The sequence below is a fragment of the Leptodactylus fuscus genome, chromosome 7 (assembly GCF_031893055.1).
Source record: "Leptodactylus fuscus isolate aLepFus1 chromosome 7, aLepFus1.hap2, whole genome shotgun sequence".
Lineage (NCBI taxonomy): Eukaryota > Metazoa > Chordata > Amphibia > Anura > Leptodactylidae > Leptodactylus > Leptodactylus fuscus.
Window position 1 is genome coordinate 26,472,262 of NC_134271.1, and position 20,694 is coordinate 26,492,955.

The following is a 20,694-nucleotide window of genomic DNA, read 5'->3' on the forward strand; positions in this document are numbered from 1 at the left end:
TTACATAATGCAACTACTGCTTCTCATTTGCCCTCAAACTGTAGTGGAGAGTGTGGGTACTGCAGCGCTGTCTGATAGACTTCTATAAGACCAGTCAGCGAAGGGTGCACACTATTTGACAAGTCACACGACTCCCCATAAATGGCGTGCGCCCTACACCTGGCCGGCCTGAGCTGGCGTCCATTTCACCAGTTTTCTGGCATAAATGATGATAAATCTAGCCGGGCAAGTGGTAAGTAATCAAAAAATTGCCGTTTTTATCTGCAAAATACGTAATTTGCACAAATGTGCAACTTGTAATTGCAACCAGAAAACCGGCATATGCGGCATAATAAATCCGCCACTCCGTTGCAAAAAATGCTGCGCTTCCGCAAAATGAGGCCTTAACCTAAACATGCTAAATACTCTATATATTTGGCGCAATTGTGTTTTTTTTTCCCCATTTCCACCCAATTCTGATTTTTTTCCCTCTTCCTAGGACATTGTACAGACTATCAAGTAGCGCGATTATGGCGTACAAAAAAAAAATCCCTTATACGACTCTGCAAATGAAAAAATAAAAAAAAAATCATGGCCTGCCTATTAAAGGGTTAATACTGTGCTAACAACATACTACACGCATGTAATGATGACACACCGTGAAAGCCCTGGGTAGCATTTGCTCTATTCTGCCTAGCAACCAATGGTAAGCTCTCATCGCCTATTGGACCGCGTCAGCTTCTCCAGCCTGAATCTTTTTTTCTATTGGTGCAGGTTCTCACATGGCAACCAATCATCTGCAGCCACGGTCAAGCTTCATCGGAAAGCTGACTGGAAAGCGGAGCTTACAAAGTGATTTTCTGAGCTTCATTGGAAATGCCGGCAGCTTCACACTATAGACTGTAATCCTGTCACCGACCGAACACACATTCCCGCCTTCGCATCTCCTGCCACTGATGTATCAGGTAAACCCCTAGTACAAAGCTTTACTTGGTATGCTCCTTTCAGGTAATGCACTAAATGGACGATACCATTGCGGAAAAAGGGGTAAATATACTCAAACTATTACAGCGTTTTTTTATTATTTTTTTTTTTAAAGGCGTCTATATTTTTACATAGGACAAATATTACGTGCACAAAATAGACAACCGCCCTCGGTTTGTTATGGGTAAAATCATCATAATAATCGTTATGTTCCGCCCCTCACTGGTTGTGTATGTGGAAAAGTCCAAGCGGAAGTGAGGTGTCTTGTTGATTTAACCTCTTCCTGTTTGGGGTGTTAGTGACAGCAACAGCTGGGACGAGCGGAGCTGATCTGTCACTGGCCGGGGTAATGTTACATATATGTGCTGAGTGCGGGGACGTGGAGTGCTGCTGCTAACACTGTGCGGGTGTGCTTTACGGCAGGGCTGTGATACACATGGGAAGGGATGTAGTGCAAGGATTGGTAATGCAGTGAAGGGTAGCAGATGTCTATCAGGAGTAATGGGTTTCTGTATTGATCCTTGGAGACTCTAGGGCGCTGTGCACATGGGTGTGACTTTAATGCAGTTTCTGCATGCTGATTTGTACATGGATTGTGTTTTATGTGGCCAATCTGGGGTTAAATTCGCAGGTTTTGCAGATTGCTTGTGAAGTTTTCATAGATTGCATTGCCATGGATTTCCTGCAGCTGATCTGCGGTGTGTGAATTCACCCTTAGGATTTGGTTATTGATCAGTGATACCTTGTGTACTATACGATGCTACACTAGATCTGTAACCGTTGTCTGCCATATATAACCCTTACGTTTGAGATTTTTGGCTGCACCTTGTTTGTGGATTTCTGTTCACATTTTATTACAGAGATGATAAGAAATCTGCAGACTATAAATACCGTGTTAGCGCCCCTTGGCCGTGCTGGTGCAAAAGGGGAATTGCACCAAGTTTTGCACCTCATTCTGTTGCATCAGGGTAGTCTAGAAACATGGCACACAACATATTAAAGCCACCACTGATCTCTCCTGACAGGTCTGGTTTAGTAAATAATTGTCTTCCCTATAATGTAACACTTCTATTAGTCTGTGTCAGATTATTCCTCCTGGAAATATAGTGATACATTGACAACTGGATGTTACCAATGGAGGGGATGTCTCTGCACAGTCTGGTACTGATCTATTCCTGTCCTGACCGTGCCCAGCTGTCAGGACACACCCATTTGACAAGGGAAATGGTAATGCCCTGTTGTCAGTTTATTTATATGTTTCAGCAGGAATAAGGGAGCCTTCACACGGAGTAAACACGCGTGTATTTTTGCAAAATACACATGTAAAAATAAGACTCCCATTGACTTCAATGATATTTTTTACACCTATAAATGTCATTGAAGTCAATGGGAGTCTTATTTTTACACGTGTATTTTGCAAAAAAATACACGTGCATTTAATCCATGTGAAGGCTCCCTAATAGCAGAATGGCGCAATATGGGATTTATAAGAGAAATATCACATGTTCTCCTTAAAGGGGTTTCTGCTATTTATGGCTTATCCTTTGGATATCTGTGTGGTCTGGCACCTAGGACCTCTGCAGATCAGCTGTAATGAGAGATAGCAGCTCCAATTCACCATACAAATTGTAGCGGTGGATTTTCATATTGCATCGGTGTCCTCTTGAAGTCTATGAAGCAGCGATTTTTATCCCTAAACCCTTCGCTACAGTCTGTAAAGTGAGTTTAAACCTCCATTACTTCCAGATTCCAGTAGTACTGTCTTGGTACAGCTGAAGTGCGGGGGTCCTGGGTGTCCAACCCCAGCATATCTGATATTGATGGGTTATCCTAAGGATGGGTTATCAATAGCAGAAACTATACAACTCCTTTAAGGAATATCATTTCCCGTTAGAGATATTGGTGCCATTACCGATATCCCTTCACTGTCAGAAAGGCGTTCCTGACAGACTGGGAACGCCTACTGTCCGTAGCGCTATACTGTCAGAGGGGGTATTCCTTACCACCCAGACATGCTGAGCTGTGAGGCATGCCCCCCCCCCCCAGGTACTAGTCTATGGACAATTATTGTCAGGCGAGTGGGGGGAAGGGGTTCCTCACTGTTATGTCTGGGCGGTGAGGAACGCTACACACAGTACTGTCAGGAGGGGCGTTCCCAGCTACACTGTCAGGAACGCCCTTTTGACGGTGAAAAGCTATCGGTAAGTGCCCCAATATCTCTTCCCCTGGGGCATGTAACGGGAAAGCCAACAGTGCACTGAATTCAGCACACTATTGGCTTTCTAGTGGTATATAAAACCGCATGTGCCCGAGGACGTGAAAGATCCTCTTTATTAAAATAATTCCAAGAAGAACTCATGTTCAAAGTTATGGCGCACAGGATTCATACACAAGAAGCTGTCTGACTACATTAATCGTTTATTTTGGGGAATATCAAGTCATCAGGTGTACACTGCTATGTCGGCAGTTATAATGATGATCGCTATAATGGGGGTCCCTATATCTCCCCCATGCTTGATCCAATAACATGGGACCCAACTATTGGACTCCCAGCGATCTAGTAGTTATATATATTTCTAATGCTGTAGCAGATCATGAAAGGATGATGCTAACTATAGAAAACAATCAGAATGCGGTTAGTTGCCGCGTCCTCCTGTTAGCAGATGTATCCTGCAGGTGCAAGGGGTCTCGTGCTTTGGCGAAACCAATGTTGTCGTTGCAAAGTACTGACTTCTAAGCTATTGCCACGTGGAGCCCTGGGTGGTGTCTGGGTGTTGTGATACCGGCTGCCGTGGACCATACAAATAACTGCTCAGTGTGGGCGTTGAGCGTATATAAGCACAGAGTTGGAGGCTCATTGTACTTTAGGACCGATTTCACATAGGGTAAGACTAGTGCTATATGGCGACTTTTGCTAAAAATTGAGGTGCTGCAATTTGTAGTTGCAAAACGGTTGAGCAGTTTTCAATTTTTTGGGGACTATAAGTTGCAGTCGATGTGACTTCATTCATTTGCATTAGTAAAATAAGTTGTAGGGCGTCACGACGATCTTTGATCGCGTCCGGGGGCTTCATGGCCCTCGCCTAATAGTAGTGCAGTTCCTAAAGGTAGTCAATCTGCAGTTTTGATCCCTTAGAACTACTGACAGCTCTGTAGGTGCAGAGAGAGCGGTGTAAGTATACCTGGGGTCATGGTCATGCAGGTTGCATCATTGAGGAATCTTTACTTTAATACATCTAGCACCACAATAACAAGGGCCCTTTTATTTGCAGTGCCTGGGGCTCTCTGCACAACCCCTCCCCCACTGCTCTGAATAATGACTCTAGCGGTTTCCTAATCGGATGCTAGACTTGTCACCCGGAGCAGAAGAGGGGTACATGAAGGGGTCACCTGGCACTAAGTGGTCTTCAAGCGTACCCCCAGATATATTTACATTGTACTTTGTTTTCTATAGCTCAATGACAACTGTTATAAGGGGCCAAAACTGTTGATGGACTCCCTTTTAAAAGGCCTAGCGTCATCAGACCGCCCCTTTAATTTGTTGGCTTCTCTCCAGACCCCAGGGCATGAGGCAGCTCATTTGCAGGTAAATGTAGCATCAGGTATCCGGTCAGCTGTGTAATACATTGGTGGCCGAGTCCTCCAGACCAGGAGCTGCTGCTTGTCTGTGCCTCAAAGAAGGGAGTAGGTCAGCGGTATGTGATCTGTGGGGGCTCAACCCCGTGCATAGGTTACTACCATGTTATTTGTGGGGGTCCGACCCTGTGGATACGTCATCAGTATGAAAAATCCATTTGAGTCTTTAAAAATCCTTTAAGTGCACAACGTATACTCATGCTGAACAGTATTGGCAGTGTGCCATAGGGACTAAAACTGTGAACATCTTACCATGTTTCTTGGGCTTGTGGCACACGACTAGTGCAATTCGGCAAGTGTGCATAGTTGCACAACATTTTCTGCCTATTTTGGTGTATTTAAGATATGCTAAAAACATAGAGAAAAGTGAGTCTCTTTATTCACATTTAAGGGTTAATCTGAGACTTTAATATTGGTGACATCTGTATTCAGTACCTAGCAGCCCCACCGATCAGCTGACTGAAGTGGCCACAATTTGGTGACTTTTTCACTGTATACTAAGCACAGCACCATACATAGCATAGTGGCTGTGATTGGTATTGCAACTCAGTCCCATGTACCTAAATGTTGTGGCCACGACAATCAGCTGATCAGCGGTAGTGCCAAGAGTTTCTACTGTACTAATCGGATATTGATGACTTATCTTGAGGCGGTGTATAAGTCTCCGAATGTGCCTTTAAACGTATAGGGCAACCTGCACGAGGCTTCCCGGCAGTTCCTGTGCTGCCCCCCTACCATGACGTGTATATTACAGCCGCACGCTTTTCCTGCCCTGACTGTACAGCTATGGCACTAAATCCAGTTATATCACCTGCCAAAGTGGCGTAACGACATCCTGTCTGAACACACCCTATTACGGTGAGATTTTACTAGACCTGGATGTGTTACGATCCTGGTCAGACGGCGTCAGTGACGCGGGTTCACCTTGTGCACATACATTTATAGAGGTAATCTCTCTATCAGTCAACATGGGCTTGTGGTTTGTTTGGCTTTGGGTAGATGTATTATAACTTGCTTACGGTGACTGCAGAGTACATAAAGTATTCCGTTCTCGTTCCGTACAGGGTCCCGCCCCTCCGTTGACCGAAAAGATGAGGACAGCAGTGATGACGGGTGCCAGCCTGGCCCTTACCGCTGCGGTGGTGGCCCACGCTTATTACCTCAAACACCAGTTCTACCCAACAGTTGTGTATCTGACCAAGTCAAGTCCCAGCATGGCTGTAAGTAAATGCAACAAAATAATATTCGTTACATACAACGGTAGGAACAAAGAAACTGAAATACTTTGAGACCCCCTAATGATTTTTAGTATATGTTTATTGGGGATTATTCCAAACGCAGTCCTGCAGATCGAAAATAGGATTAGTATAGAAGAGCAATACACATATAACGTATAACAATGATGTCATGTCTGCATACAGGCCCCCCTGCCCAGAACAGATGGCCGCGGGCGCCTTCCTTACTTAAGCGCTGCCATTAGTACTAAGGTTGGCGCTGCTTACAGTTACTGGTACCCCGGGAGCGATGGTGATCTGCATTTGTCACTCGCCACTTTGCACCCCACTATCTATGTTCCGGAGCCTGCTGTGACATCATCATTTGGTGTGGTGAATGTTGAATGCAATTCTGTTGGATCATTCATGGCAATTCTAATGTTAGGGTGGTGCCCGTGGAAATGTCCTGAACAGAGGGGACCTGCATATAATAAGGACTAGTGATTCTTAGCGCCTTTCTAGGGGATGTACCCCCAATTAAAAATATATACCACAGGATGAGAACCACTGACGTAGGGGAGTCAGGATTAATGGCTGTCGGCCAAGCAAGCTTTTACCCAACAGCTATTGGAGGCTCATGTCAACCTTTAGTCAATAATGAGATTAAAGTCGGGGACCATGATTGGTGTGTGTGGCCCCAACACATCATCATCAGCGAGCACATTGCCATCTACAGTAGCAGTAAACAAGTGTCGCCCACATGCTGCGACTAAAAGTTATGGTGGTAAGTGAGCTGCGTTATATCGAGGATTTCCACCGTAATGGACACAAAGGTGCGTAACGTATTACAAGGTGCCCTCTGATCACATACTGTAAGGCCCGCTTCACATCGGGTTTCTATTTGGGGAGTCTGCTTGGGGGCCCCCTGAATGGAAACCTATCTGCATTAAAAAAAAAAAAAAAAAAAAAGTGGTTACCTAAGGCTATAATGGGGTCTGCTTTCCGCACAAAAAATGAGGAGAGAAAAGTGCTGCTTCCAGGACTTTTCTCTCTGTATATTTTATGCGGATTGGTGAACAGAATTGCCCGAACGCAGATGTGATGTGGGCCTCAATGTAACAAGTCCTACACCTTTGTGTCTGTTGCAGGACCACAACAGGTGTGCATTTGCTGGAAAGGAATACACTAATGTATCGGCCATTTTCTACCATGCCCGTGGCTTCTGTTTTTCACAGATCTCAATAGACTTGAGTCTGAGTGATCCATGAAAACCTGTTCACTTCAGGACGTGCTCTAATGATTCATGGGCTGTTAAACATGGAATGCCTTGTGACTGGATCCATCGACTTCAACGGGGCCACTAACTTCTGTTTTGTTTTTTAAAAAAAGTGGCAGCACATGCCTGTGATCTCTGCTGTGTGAATAAGTCCTTATCTTTGTTTTTTCTCTTTCCCTCAGGTGCTTTATATACAAGCATTTGTCTTGGTCTTCCTCTTAGGAAAATTCATGGGCAAAGTGTTTTTTGGTCAACTGAGAGCAGCTGAAATGGAGGTAAGATTTGGGGCTAGGGATTTGTGGTCTCTGCGTAAAGAGGATGTTTCACCACTTAGGTCACATGCGGTTTTATACACCGCTAGAAAGCCGACGCTGCACTGAATTCGGGGCTCGTTCACATCTGCGCCCGGTCTCCGTTCTGCAGGTTTCCATTTCCTGCACAAAACAGAGGCAGGAGACGGAAACCTGCAGGACTCTTTCAAACCCATTCATCTGAATGGGTTTGAAAGCTGTCCGGCCGTGAGCGGCGGTGAGCGTTTTATGTTCTTCGCCGCGAAACCGGGTTTTTTAATCCGGACACAGAGTCGGACATGCAGTACTCTGTGTCCGATTTTAAAAAACCTGTTTAGCGGCGGAGAACATAAAATGTTCAGGGCCGGACCTGGTCTGACAGCTTTCCGTCTTCTGCATGCAGGAGACGGAAAGCTGAGAACGGAGATCGAACGCTAGTGTGAACCTAGCGTCAGCGCACTGTCGGCTTTCCCGTTCTGTGCCCCGGGTGAAGAGCTATTGGTGCCGGTACCGTAGCTCTTCACTGTCAGAAGGGCGTTTCTGACAGTCACTCAGGAACGCCCTTCCTCACAGCAGCGTCTATAGTGTTGTACAGTGTGTGCGGGGAGGAATGCAAAATGGTGAAATGTCCTCTTTAACTGCACCGTTATATCCTGGTCCTGACAATGTGCTGAATTCTGAGCACTGTCAGCTTTCTAGCGATATATAATACCACTGATGTGCGAGGACATGAAAGATCCCCTTTGACTGCAGGATCATACAACACTTACAATTTGTTTGCAGTCTGTATCCATGGAGATACAAAATTTTAGATTTGGTTAATAGTCTTTTTGCAAAATTGCTTCCTTTTGTCTTTTAGAAGGATTGGGATTATAGCGTCTGTGTAACATGGTATTCAAGTTGTAAAGGTTCTATTAAGTTGCTTCCATGCCAGCCAAGAATCCACTATTAGTAAGAATTATTCATTCCTTGATGGTCCTTGTAGAATGTTACACAGACTAAGGTGTTATCTATAGTCTGTGATCTGCTCTAGGACTGTTATGGCATCCATAGCCGCTATTTCTGCTTCATAATGCTCTTTTCTTTGTGTCGTCCTCAGCACCTCCTGGAGCGCTCGTGGTATGCGGTCACTGAGACTTGTCTCGCGTTCACTGTGTTCCGGGATGACTTCAGTCCACGATTTGTGGCCCTCTTCACTCTTCTGCTGTTTCTCAAGTGTTTCCACTGGTTGGCCGAGGATCGTGTTGACTTTGTAAGAAGCACATCATGTATCTTCTTATCTTTTTCTATACATTAGATAGTTGTCTCTCCCAGGCCCCTCCATGTACATGTACAGCTATCCTGAGTATGAATGTGTTTGGGATGGGGGTAAGAGGAGAAAACTACCGCTAGACACCTGACTGCTGCTTATCTCTCAGAGAGCAAAAGGATCAGGAAACCGAAATCGGGCCGCCCAATCCTTATTCCCCTGACATCTGCCGTTAGGGGTAGAGTTATGAAGCCCCCATATACATTAGATGGTTGGCCGGTCTTGCCAAAATTGGCAGGTTTGTCAGATGTACATCTATTCTGTATGTCAGGTTACCTTTAAGGCTGTGATCACATGAAAAATATAGAAATTTGAGGCGGACTTCCACCTAGGATTCTTCTTCATTTTCTAACTCCGGCTCCCCCTGCTGCAGAATGCCAATGCAGAGGATCTTCATTGCGTCACGGGTTTCTTCCAGATGAATGGGCCTAATGAGTGGAGATTGGAGATGAGTGAGTACTGTTCGGATCAGCCGATCCGAACAGCACGCTCCATAGAAATGAATGGATGCACCTGGTACTTCCGCTTTGACGGTGGCCGGCCGCTTAACCCTCCCCGTGCCGGCTACGTCCATTCATTTCTATGCGAGCGTGCTGTTCGGATTGGCTGATCCGAACAGTACTCGCTCATCTCTAGTGGAGATGGAGATCTGTCCGCGGTGAGATCAAGCAGGGCACATATTTCTTCAGCCTCCTGCTGCGTTCTCTGCCTTCCATTGAAAACAATAGTGCAACAAATCATTTGAAAGCTAGTACAAATCGTTTCTTATTGTTTCAATACAGATGGAGCGCAGTCCAAACATTTCCTGGTTATTCCATTTCCGCATTCTTGGTAAGTGTCACGTATGTAATATCCTTTCTCCATAGCGGAAGCATACACTGCAGCGCTTTGCAACTCGGGCAGTACTGAGAGGTGTAAGAAATGTGCTGACCAGGGCACACGAGGAAATAAGGTGGATGTATATTGTGACCTGCTGGTATAGCATGGTGTTCCTTTATTATCCCTCCTGAAAATGTAGTAAATTGACAACTGACCATTACGGTTTCCTTTGTCACAGCCTGACCTTATCCTTTCACAGTATCATATACTCTCCCCATGGACACGGGTGGGTTATGTCTAGTTTTCAGTTTATTTGTACTTTTCCAGGAGTAATAACAGAGGAACATCATAAGTATTATATAAGAATATTAAGCAAAGCTGTTCTATAGGGAAGTACTAGCATATATGACATAAGAGCAGCAAGTCTTTCCTGTAGAATATTTTGGCACTGATTGCCTTGTCCTGGCGGTTGCAATCTTCGCATGGCTGAGCGCCTGACGTGTAACCCTCCGGCTCAGTATCACTTCCTCTCTTCTATCTGCCGTTATGATTTGCATACATCTGTCTTCTCTATAAATATATTTTAGAATCCATGCCAGAGTCGTGTGGTCAGTTGTCATCACTGCATAGATATGACATCACATTTCTTACATTACATTGTTCTCTTTGTGGCCTTTACTATATCTACATTTTCTTAGGGTGGGTTCACATGTCGTTCTGCCCTTTCTTCTGGTCTGTCACATGACCAGAGGAACGGAAAAACAATAGGTGTAATGATAGACAACAATGGATCCTAAGGGATTCCATTGACTGTAAGGTAGTGCATTGAGTCAGCTTGCAGGATGTGCAGATGTAAATGGATCTTTGGTTTGTAGTTTCTTATTTATACCGTCTGCACTCACCGTTTGTTCATTCCTCCTAGCACTGATGCTCCTGCTGGGCGTGCTGGACGTTCTCTTCGTATCTCATGCTTATCACAGTTTGGTCACCAGAGGGGCCTCCGTGCAGCTTGTATTTGGATTTGAGGTGAGTAACCAGCCCTTGTAAGGTGCTAATAATGTCTATCTGCTATTAGAAAACCACTTTACATACATGACCAGTGCAGGTGGATATCAGTAACTTTGATATATATCTTAAGCTACTTTCCTCTTCATTATCATACACTCAGGTTGATCGTTTACAAAAAAGTCTGTACCTGTATCCAGCTCACACACAGACCTCTACGGAGAGGGGAAGGAGAAGGTTGTTAGCTGATTTATTGCCTGATTCTGGTAAAATCTTATTTTGGAACATAGCAGTGTTATAATGGCTCCCTCACTCGCAGAGAGTAGCAGCATTTACCTGCAGCCTCTCCTCCCCCCCCCTCCCCTCTCCGTAAACTTAAATGTAAAAAAAATTAAATCTGCCTGCTAAATTGAGAAATAAAGAAACATATTTCTTAGAAATAATAAGAAAGTTTCTTATATTCACCTGCACTATTCAGTTATTAAAAGTTGTTTAATAATTAGAGGCTTTAACATGCAAGACCCTTTTTTTGCTCTGCCATTGTCACTTCACCTTCTCCCCCCTGCCCACCCAAAAAAAAGGCATGGCAAGGGTTTGAAGAGGGGGAAGGTTTATCATCCTATATGTCAGAAATTTTGCATATATGATGCTGGAAAGCTACGCCACCTGCAGGTGCTCAGACCAGTGCTCAGGGATCATGAAGGGGCTGAGAGCGCCATTTTTCATAAATCTGCCCCAACGAGTCCTAATTTAATGGCCATTAGCTTACAACGCATTGCTGCAATGAAAATGGCACATTAAATCAGTCCCAAAGAAATGAAAGGAGCAAGAGTGTGACTATGTCACCGTCACTTCATCATTTGGACCCCCAACAATCTGCGGTCCTGTGCAATGGGGGTAGGCTGCATTTGTGGGCAACTAAACAAGGTCAAGGGATCTCTAACTGGTTATGTAGAAGATGGTAAATATGTCCTAAAAAATTGGGTTGCCTTTAAATCCTACAATGAAGTTCCAGGAATGTGAGTCGCCATTGTCACAAATTCTGTCTCATATATTTACATTCACAAGGATTCTCTAAATGCTCAAGAAATTACATTATCCGGTCAGACTACTTTTAGGTTAAGGAACGCTAATCCCATAAATAAATAATAAGTAGTGTTGAGCGAATAGTATTCGAATACCTCGCTCCCATAGGAATGCATTGAAGCCGGCTGGCGCTTAACCCCTTTGCGATCCGCTGCTCCCATGCATTCCTATTGGAGCGGAGGTATTCAGATCTAAGATTCAACACTAAGAATAAGAATAAGTAGAAGAAAGCAATGTGCCCATCGTTGTCAGTCAGCAAAGAACACATATTCCCCCTGAGCAGCTTCCCTTGGCTGTCTTATCCTGTGTGCAGCCCCTTATTTTCTTCCACCTCCTCCAACATACCTCACATTTCCATGGTCTTCCCAATCGAGCCACTGGCTTTTGGCAGGCCTAGGCCACATCCTGAATTTACTGCCCCTATGACACTAATGTGCATGACATGACTTCCAGTGTGCAGTGATGGTGGGTTTTCCTCCTGTACCCATAGACTTGCCATTGCTCCTGCTCTCCTCTTTCTCTATGCTCAGTTATCAGGTCTGTGATCCTCAGCACCGCGTTACATGGACAGTTGGAGACGGTACCATCTCTGCCTGATGGGGGGATAGTGTCATTTTCTATATCTTTACTGAAAAGAAGTCGCACCCCCCAATGAGTTAATCTTAGCGCATTTATTGGGTCCTGCTCATGCAGTGTGACATTTCAGTTTAGTAGATTGGAACAATACACACATTAATACAATTATAATTCATAAGTGACATACAAGATATATACTGTATACATAAGATTTCATAATCGAGAATTACTAATGGCTTTACTTCGACAGTCTCCAGTTCTCCCATTGCAGTGAATGACTATGTGACCGTCCACCATTAGTCAGGCTGAATGTGCAGTGGGGGGAAAGGATTGTAATGTCAGCCTCCTAGCAGCAGAGCCTATTCTCGTGTCCTGCATGTCCGACTTTGTGTCTGGTTTAAAAAAACAAAAAAACAAAAACATTTCGCCACAGACAAGTACAAAACGCTCACGGGCGCTCACTTTTCAAACCCATTCCAGTTTCTCAGGGCAGAAGACTGAAACCTAGCAGGATTAACCTAACTGGTGTTTATCTTCTTCCCAGTATGCCATACTCATGACGATGATCCTCACAGTCTTCATAAAGTACGTCTTGCACTCTGTGGATCTTCAGAGTGAGAATCCATGGGACAATAAAGCTGTGTACATGTTATACACCGAACTCCTGACTGGTAAGCTCACTATTAGACTTTATTCACACGCCTAACTTTTTTATTGTTTTTTGTGACACTTTTCATACAATAGGTCTCCCATGTCTGATTGTTGGGAGTCAGATGTGATCGGGCCGTGATGCTCAGGCGACCTCTGTAGCTTTTTCATTACATCTGGGTCTTGAACACTGTCTACCTAGTGGTGGCTGCGCTGGGTAGTGCTGCATTTTCCTAGCCAAGTGAGCAGGACAAAGCTGTCATCGCCAAGCTTCACGGCCCCTTCAAGTAGCTGGTTGGTGTGGGCGCTGAGAGCTGAACCCCCACAGATCTGATATTGATGGCTATCCAATGAATAGCCTAATATAATAGACATAACACCTCATAGGCTTTGCTTTCCATACAGACATCAACACGTCAGTGGCAGTCGGGACAGTTTATAGACTTTGCTTTCCATCCATCAGTCAATTCACTCTGTCTCACATGTACTCCAGTATAATGAAGCAAGAAGTCATTGTGAGACCAGACTGAAACGCTTCATTGTCCTTCTCTGTATGGACGGCATTACCAGTAAATGAATTCCCTCTTGCCCTCTATACTTCCTATACATCAGCAGCGGGCGGGTCTGGTAACCTGCACTGATTTCTAGAATAAATGGGTAAAAGGGCCTTGCTGAGACCGCTACAGTCCTCCGCTCTACCAGCTGAGTTATCGAAGGCTTGGGCCTAGGTGAGACCGCTACAGTCCTCCGCTCTACCAGCTGAGTTATCGAAGGCTTGGGCCTAGGTGAGACCTCTACAGTCCTCCGCTCTACCAGCTGAGTTATCGAAGGCTTGGGCCTAGCTGAGACCAGCGTCCCTTCGGCTGCCATCAGTGATGTTTTCATTGAATCTAAGCTCAGTCCAGAGCTTGATAGTACTCAGTGTTTTTATTACCCTCCCATATCCTACTGTGAAGATATACATCGTCCGTTTTATTGTCAGCTCTGTACGGCATTGATGGAATTCCTGAGAGAAACCATTTTTATTTTCCTTTGTTGCAGGCTTCATAAAGGTGTTGCTCTACATGGCTTTTATGACAATCATGGTTAAAGTCCACACGTTTCCACTCTTTGCAATTCGGCCAATGTATTTGGCAATGAGGTAAGAGAACTGGAGGTAACATCTGCTATGGACTTCCCATTTAGAATGGCTTACATCTAATAGGGCCTGAACACTGCGGTCAAGGTCTAACCCTGCTCAATAACCAGCATTGACGTTAGGCTGTAAGACCCTTCCGACAGTGGAGATAGTTTGGTCCCCGATATCTCAGAATTCAGAACACTGTCCTCTTTCTAGCCATACATAATACCGCCAATGTGTGAGGACATGTAAGGTCCCCTGTAGCATCATACAATGAATGTGATTCCTGGCTGAAGTCTTTTTTTTCTATTCTACCCTGTTCTTTTATTTCCTTCCAGGCAGTTTAAGAAGGCTGTTACTGATGCCATCATGTCAAGGAGGGCAATCCGCAACATGAACACTTTGTGAGTAAATAATCTCTTCTACCTATATCTGGAGTAGACTCGCGCTATAAGCATCATTTAGGTTTTAAGTTTTTTTGGGGTTTTTTGTTTGTTTTTTTCTTTTGACTTTGAATTCAGTTTTGCAGGTATGTGCCCCAGTGCCAGAAATATCGCTGCTGTTAGTGTCAGATATCAGATAGTGTCAGCTGATCGTGCGGGTGCCGGGTGTCAGGTCATCAATATCTTATCTCAGAAATCCCCTCTAACTATGTATCAGTTTTCAGTATGCTTCCTGATGATAGTGGCTGCATCCAGCCAGAATCATTTAAAGGGATCAGTGGTGTGACTGACATCGGGGAGCCCAGATCAGCACAATAAATGGGGAGGAATACCTAGTCCCCTTCATTTTTACATAAGCGCTGTAGCTCAGTAGCTGCAGTACCGTGCACAGCCACTCTTGGGGAGTGCGCCATTGTACTAATAGCGGGAGCTTACTAACCCATCCATGTCAGTTTTCTGATGTAGTTGGGTGTAAATGTGGCACATCTTTGCGCATTGTCCCTTTTTGTGCCACATATGCACCACATCGCTGGTTCTACATCCTGAACACCACTCTTTAATGAGAGGAGCAAGGTGGAGGCCAAGGACAGCCAGAGTGACAAACTTACTATAACTCATGCCAAAAACTAGTGAGTTTTACTTGAAACCTACGCTGGTGCCTGACCGGAGCCTCTTATTAATTCAGGTTTATCTCGTGCCAGCCAGGGAATTGATTGACATAACGATTTACTCGCCACCTACAGGTATCCAGATGCCACACCGGAGGAGCTACAAGCAATGGACAATGTGTGTATCATCTGCAGGGAGGAGATGGTGACAGGAGCCAAGAGACTTCCCTGCAATCACATCTTCCATACCAGGTGAGGGCGCTATAGAAGAATGCTATGCAAGTAATCCCATTCATATGGTCTTCCAGCAGTATACTGGTGCTATGCTATGCTATAGAAGAGCATGTCTATATAGTCTATGGATTTAATGGGTTTTAGTTCTGTGCTTTATGGCTCATGCTTCTTACCAGAGGTGCACTGATCACTCTACAAACTATAGCAGCGGATTTTGATATTGAAATTCTGCCCCATAGACTTCAGTGGGACAGCGCTGCCGTAACCAAAGCCTGCTGCTACAATTCGTACAGCTGGAGATCTGAAGGTGTTTTGGTTGTCTGACTCTCCCAGATCTAATATTGATGACCTGTGCTAAGGCTAGGCCATCAATATTAGATACTGGCTCACTAATGTAAATCTGTGTGCACTTACATGAAATTCTGATACCTTTCCTTCCCATTCCAGCTGCCTACGTTCCTGGTTCCAGAGGCAGCAGACTTGTCCCACGTGTCGAATGGATGTCCTCAGAGCTTCTCTACCTGCCCAAACACAAGCCCCTGCAGATCAGCCAGACCCTGCCCAACAGCCTCATGTGGCTCCTGCACAGCAGACTCCAGTTATCCCACCACCACCCAACTGTACGTCAGAACATTTGCTTGAATCCTAGAAGTCATTGACATTGAAAGGATTTCTTATAGTCCGTTTATTTACTCCTCCATGTTTCTCCTCCATCTAGTCCCTCCAGGAATGCTCCCCCCTTTCCCTCCTGGAATGTTTCCACTTTGGCCTCCAATGGGTCCTTTTCCACCAGTCCCTGGAGCTCCTGTGGCCAATGCTCCTGAAGAGGCCAATGCTGGACCCTCCACTGGTAAGGCCAATTCTCCATTCTGCCAATTCCTGTTATCGGTTGTTTCACAGTATGACTAAACCCAGAGCACCTCAATGCCAGCTTATAAGACAGCGAAGATCCTCTTCAGACGACTCGGACCACCATCTTCTGTAATCTACTTCCTGCCAGTGGGTGATCTTTACCTCCTTCTGTTTTTAGCTCCATCTGCTCCTAGGCCTGGTGATGGCTCTAGCACTGCCAGTCCTGATGCCTCTGCTGGGACATCCCTGCCAAGTTTTCCCTTCCCACCTCCATTTTTGGGAATGCCACTGTTTCCTCCATTTGGTAAGACACAGTTTAAATATCCCAATCTCCTTAGGGCTTATTCACATGACAGTGAAATTTTTTCTTTTTTTCTCCTTATGGCTGTTTTGAAAATAATGAGTGAATGACGGACAGAAATGAATCGGAATAGGTCCTTCACCCGTCCATTTTGTGGCAGGGCTCACTAGATGAAATGAATGGGTTCATAGTGGTTCAAGTGGCACATGGATGTCATCCATATGTCATCTGGGCTGTGTTACCGCGGACAGGCTACATGCACAAGAAGCCTAAAATTTTAATGGCCAAGAAACTGACCTGGTCCTAACAAGTTAGCCTAACAAGTACCTGTGATCGTTGGTTTAATGTTGCTCCTTTTCTCTTAGGTTTGCCCCCCATGCCGATGCCTCCTGCTGGCTTTGCGGGTATGACAGATGAGGAGCTGAGGGCAATGGAGGGCCATGAGAGGCAGAATCTGGAGGCCAGGCTTCAGTGTCTCCAGAACATCCACACACTTCTAGATGCTGCCATGTTACAGATAAACCAATATCTTACGGTGTTGGCAACCATTGGGTAAGCCCTATATGTACATTGCTCCAGCTCATACGTGTATGTCCTTATTTACAGTGGTTTTTGGTGGATGTAGAAAGAATTGTGTAATTTTACCAATGAGGCAGATTTGACGTATTTCGTTTGCCTGGTCCAGGTGCCACAATTCCAGTAGATCTTCCCTACTTCCAACCTGTTCAGGAATTGGTATTTTTTCTTAACCCCATTGGCAAATTAAAACTTAGGAAACCAGTCGCCAGGAAAATTCAGTATAATGCACAGGAGCAGGTTGTGGGGAAATCTTCAGTATCACTTGTATTTTTTTTGCAAGGATGAGTTTACACAGCCACAATATATCCTGTTCTAACCACCAATTCCATCCCAGCTACAGGTCTAGTTACCCAAACTAGCAGCATCCTGGGGGTTTGTAATGCTGTAAGTTTGGGTCATTAGACCATGGTCTGGATGAGATTTGTAGCTGTACATTGGGTCTGTATAATATGGATGTATGAATACAGCTTTTATTCAGGTCAGTAGGGCACCAGCACCAGGCCCTATGGTTGCAAGGGCAGACTCAGATGACCCAGATCAATCGGGACGGGACAGTCCTGCAGTTTGGGTGCTGTACCGCTGTTCTGGGTAGTAGGCAGTGATTTCAACTTTGTGTTCTCTGGACACAGAGGCTGAATACAATAGCGGCTTCGTGCTCCATTATTCTGCTTTTGGCACCGAGCGTGGACATTACAGCCGGGTATGCGGTTAGGTGGATTTTTTTTTTTTTTTTTGTGGTTGTGGTGGGGAAAAGGGAGGCTTATGAGGGGACTAGTTACTATTAAATTATTGGGGGTGCCCATTTAAAAGGTTTGAACAGTGTCCCCTATTGTATTAGAACGGCCCTGCTTTTATCTCTGCTCATTCCTTAGGAGTCCAGTGGGCGGTCCTGCTCAGTGACGGACATCCTTCTCTGTATGAGTGTGTGTACACAGATCAGTCACTTAGTAGGACCGCCCAATGAACTTACGGTAACCTTAGAATGAGCTTTGAGATAGAGATATATATATATACTTTCGGTGCCAATTCCTTGTCGTTTTCAACGTCTGGTTACTTGCAAGCTAAGGCCCTGTTCACATCTGCATTCAGACCATTCTGTTCCCCTAGCCGCATAAAATATGCAGAGAGAAAAGTCCTTTTCTCTCTGCATTATTCATGCAGAAACCACCTGGACTCCATTATAGTGTATGGGATCTGCGGATTTCCTTCGGTAACTGCTTTTTTATGTAGATAGGTTTCCGTTCAGACTCCCCAAATGCATGTGTGAATCGGGCCTAAGAACCCATCCAGACCTAATGCTTCTAAAAGCAGAGGCGTTGGCACAGTTGTATGGTCACTCATCTGCTTCTAGGCTCCTTCCCTGATACTTTGGAACAGGAGAAATACTGTGTTACTGATGTGTTTGGCTGCCAAGCTTCTCCGTCTACTCTTCTCGAATAGGTTTCTATGATTCTTGGATTACGGAATTTTAACAAGAATGGTTAAAGACTTAATGTATGTGGTGTTTTTGTCTACCCATTTGAACAACAGGCCCCCTCGCCCTCCCGTGCCGTCAACACCATCACCAGTGGTCACCACAGATATAGTTTCATCCACTCAGCCTGAAGAGACTCCCACTTCTGACACTCCATCAGCTGCGCCCGAGGCCTCGCCGTCAGGTATACCTCCCGCAGTACTTATCGCCTAGCGCCATTCCTTTGACAACTTATTTTGGCCTACCATTAAAGGGGTATTCCCATAACTCTTGTTCTGCAGCCTGCAGGGCTCTGTGCTCTCTTCACTTCCTGGATTTCTTGGCACATTGGTGGGCGGGATTACACTTACTCTGCTATGTTTGCACTCGGTAATGAGGGATTGGTTGTAAATGCATTACCACAGTATGAAGCTGATGTAGCAGAGCTGGATTTGATTCAGCTTGCATTACATACAGAGGTAACACTCCTTATCTCAGCCCTTATCAGCCAAATTCAATTAAACCGGCTGATAAGTGGAAAAGCTGAAGATAGACAGCACAGTAATCCCTCACCTCCCCCCTCCCCTATCTGAGAAGCTCCATTGCTTGTCAGCCCCTCCCTCCCCCCCTGAGAGCAGGCAGCTACATCACTTGGGAACTGAGCAGATAAGCCCAGTGGCCATAGAAACAAAGTGTCAACAATGAAGTGAATAAATTAAGATAGCGGCCAAACAAAGCAGTTTTGATAAAGCAATGCATTTAGGAAATGTCTTAAATCCACATAAACTAGCAGTATAGATAGAATGCTTTTCATGGGACAACCCCTTTAAACATGACCTAATACCTTTCTCCGACAGTCCCTGAAGAATCCACCAGTGAAGAGATTATCAACGATTCTGAAGCTGGAACATCAACAGAAGAACCAGATGCTGCAGAACTACGGAGACGTAGACTTCAGAAACTGGAAACTGGCACCTCGGACTCTCAATGAGGCTCCTGACCTCCTCGGCACAGACGGACTGTGTGTAGGGAACACAAGAGGAGCTGCTTTTGGACTTTGAATGAAAGCCTGACAAGACTTAAGCTGGACTTCTATAGATATATATTTTTTAAGGACACAATCCAGGCTCTTCATGAAAATTGCTTGTTAAATGGGGGAACCTTGTGACCTCATTAAATGTGTTGGACTTGTTTCAGTAAAATTAAATATCGGACTGGTCTATTTTACTTTTATCAACTTTAATTTAATCAGAAATACGTTTTATCCAATAATGTACAGAACCGCAGTAGTGACGTGAATGAAAACCACCTGATCTAAGGGGGGCTGAATGTACGTGGAGGATCACGCTGCTGGTTCTCTCTCATAGGTACCAAATGATTGTCGCCATTTTTGAGAGACTAATCAGTAATGGATGAGACATCATTGAGAATAAACTACTGAAACCAACCACTTGGCTAGTAATCGGAGGGTACATGCATAGTGCTGTAGACTAAAACTGGAAGACCCCAACATGTGAATATCCCCTAAAGTGCCGTCCTACTGTTACTGGGCAATAGGATCGAGGATAAATAGCTGATCGGTGGAGGTCTGCCTGCTGAGTCCCCACCGATCAGTCCTTCTGGACTAGGCTATCTCTGGTGCTCCCATTGAAGTGAATGGGAGCACTGATACACCCTGTCTAGCAGGTACATGCCTACATTCACAACCTGGGAACAATTCCCTATTCTCACCATTGGTGGGGGGGATCAGCATTCAGACCCCCACGATCATTGTTTGTTAATGCCTATATGCCACTCCACCTCATACGACGACCCATTCATGTTGTAGTGTCACGGCTCCTTCATTTTTATTATTTGGGGATGACTAACATCACTGACCTGCCTACCTTATACTATGTATCCAGTATTCAACGACCTTCCTTTTCTATAGATGATTTTTTTATTTTTTTTCTTTAATGCTTTTCTCCTAGATTTTTTTTTTATTTGACTCTATACTTCTTTTAAAGAGGACCTTTCACCATTTGGGTCACAGGCGGTTTAATACACCGCTAGAAAGCCGCAGTGAATTCAGCGCACTGTCGGCTTTCACGATCTGTGCCCCCGGTGAAGAGCTATCGGTGCCGGTACCGTAGCTCTTCACTGTCAGAAGGGTGTTCCTGACAGTCAATCAGAAACGCCCTTCCTCACAGCAGCTCCTATTGCGCTGTACTGTGAGAGGGGGCATTCCTTACTGCCCAGTGATGATGCCGAGTGTCTATGGACGAGTACTGTGAGGAGAGGTA

General features: G+C 45.0%; 1 protein-coding gene across 2 annotated transcripts; it reads left to right on the top strand.

Annotated features, from left to right (window-relative positions):
- Positions 1-794: 794 nt before the first annotated feature.
- SYVN1 (synoviolin 1) lies at positions 795-19,852 on the top strand. Of its 2 annotated transcripts, none has more exons than XM_075281435.1 (16): positions 795-944; positions 5,664-5,819; positions 7,272-7,364; positions 8,479-8,631; positions 9,471-9,519; positions 10,430-10,533; positions 12,719-12,845; positions 13,864-13,963; positions 14,281-14,346; positions 15,129-15,245; positions 15,675-15,847; positions 15,946-16,077; positions 16,258-16,383; positions 16,746-16,932; positions 18,490-18,617; positions 19,270-19,852. In XM_075281435.1, exons 1-16 carry the CDS (start codon positions 936-938, stop codon positions 19,401-19,403), a joined length of 1,854 nt encoding a protein of 617 aa, XP_075137536.1. In that variant the 5' UTR covers positions 795-935; the 3' UTR covers positions 19,404-19,852. The 2 variants fall into 2 exon arrangements, with proteins under 2 accessions (XP_075137536.1, XP_075137537.1); XM_075281436.1 differs by lacking the exon at positions 795-944 and adding an exon at positions 1,225-1,309.
- The last annotated feature ends 842 nt before the right edge of the window (positions 19,853-20,694 follow it).

Coding starts and splice junctions, on each gene's coding strand:
- SYVN1 (XM_075281435.1), top strand. Junction 9,520..10,429: donor ATTCCATTTCCGCATTCTTG/GTAAGTGTCACG, acceptor CATTCCTCCTAG/CACTGATGCTCCTGCTGGGC. Junction 16,384..16,745: donor GCCACTGTTTCCTCCATTTG/GTAAGACACAGT, acceptor CTTTTCTCTTAG/GTTTGCCCCCCATGCCGATG.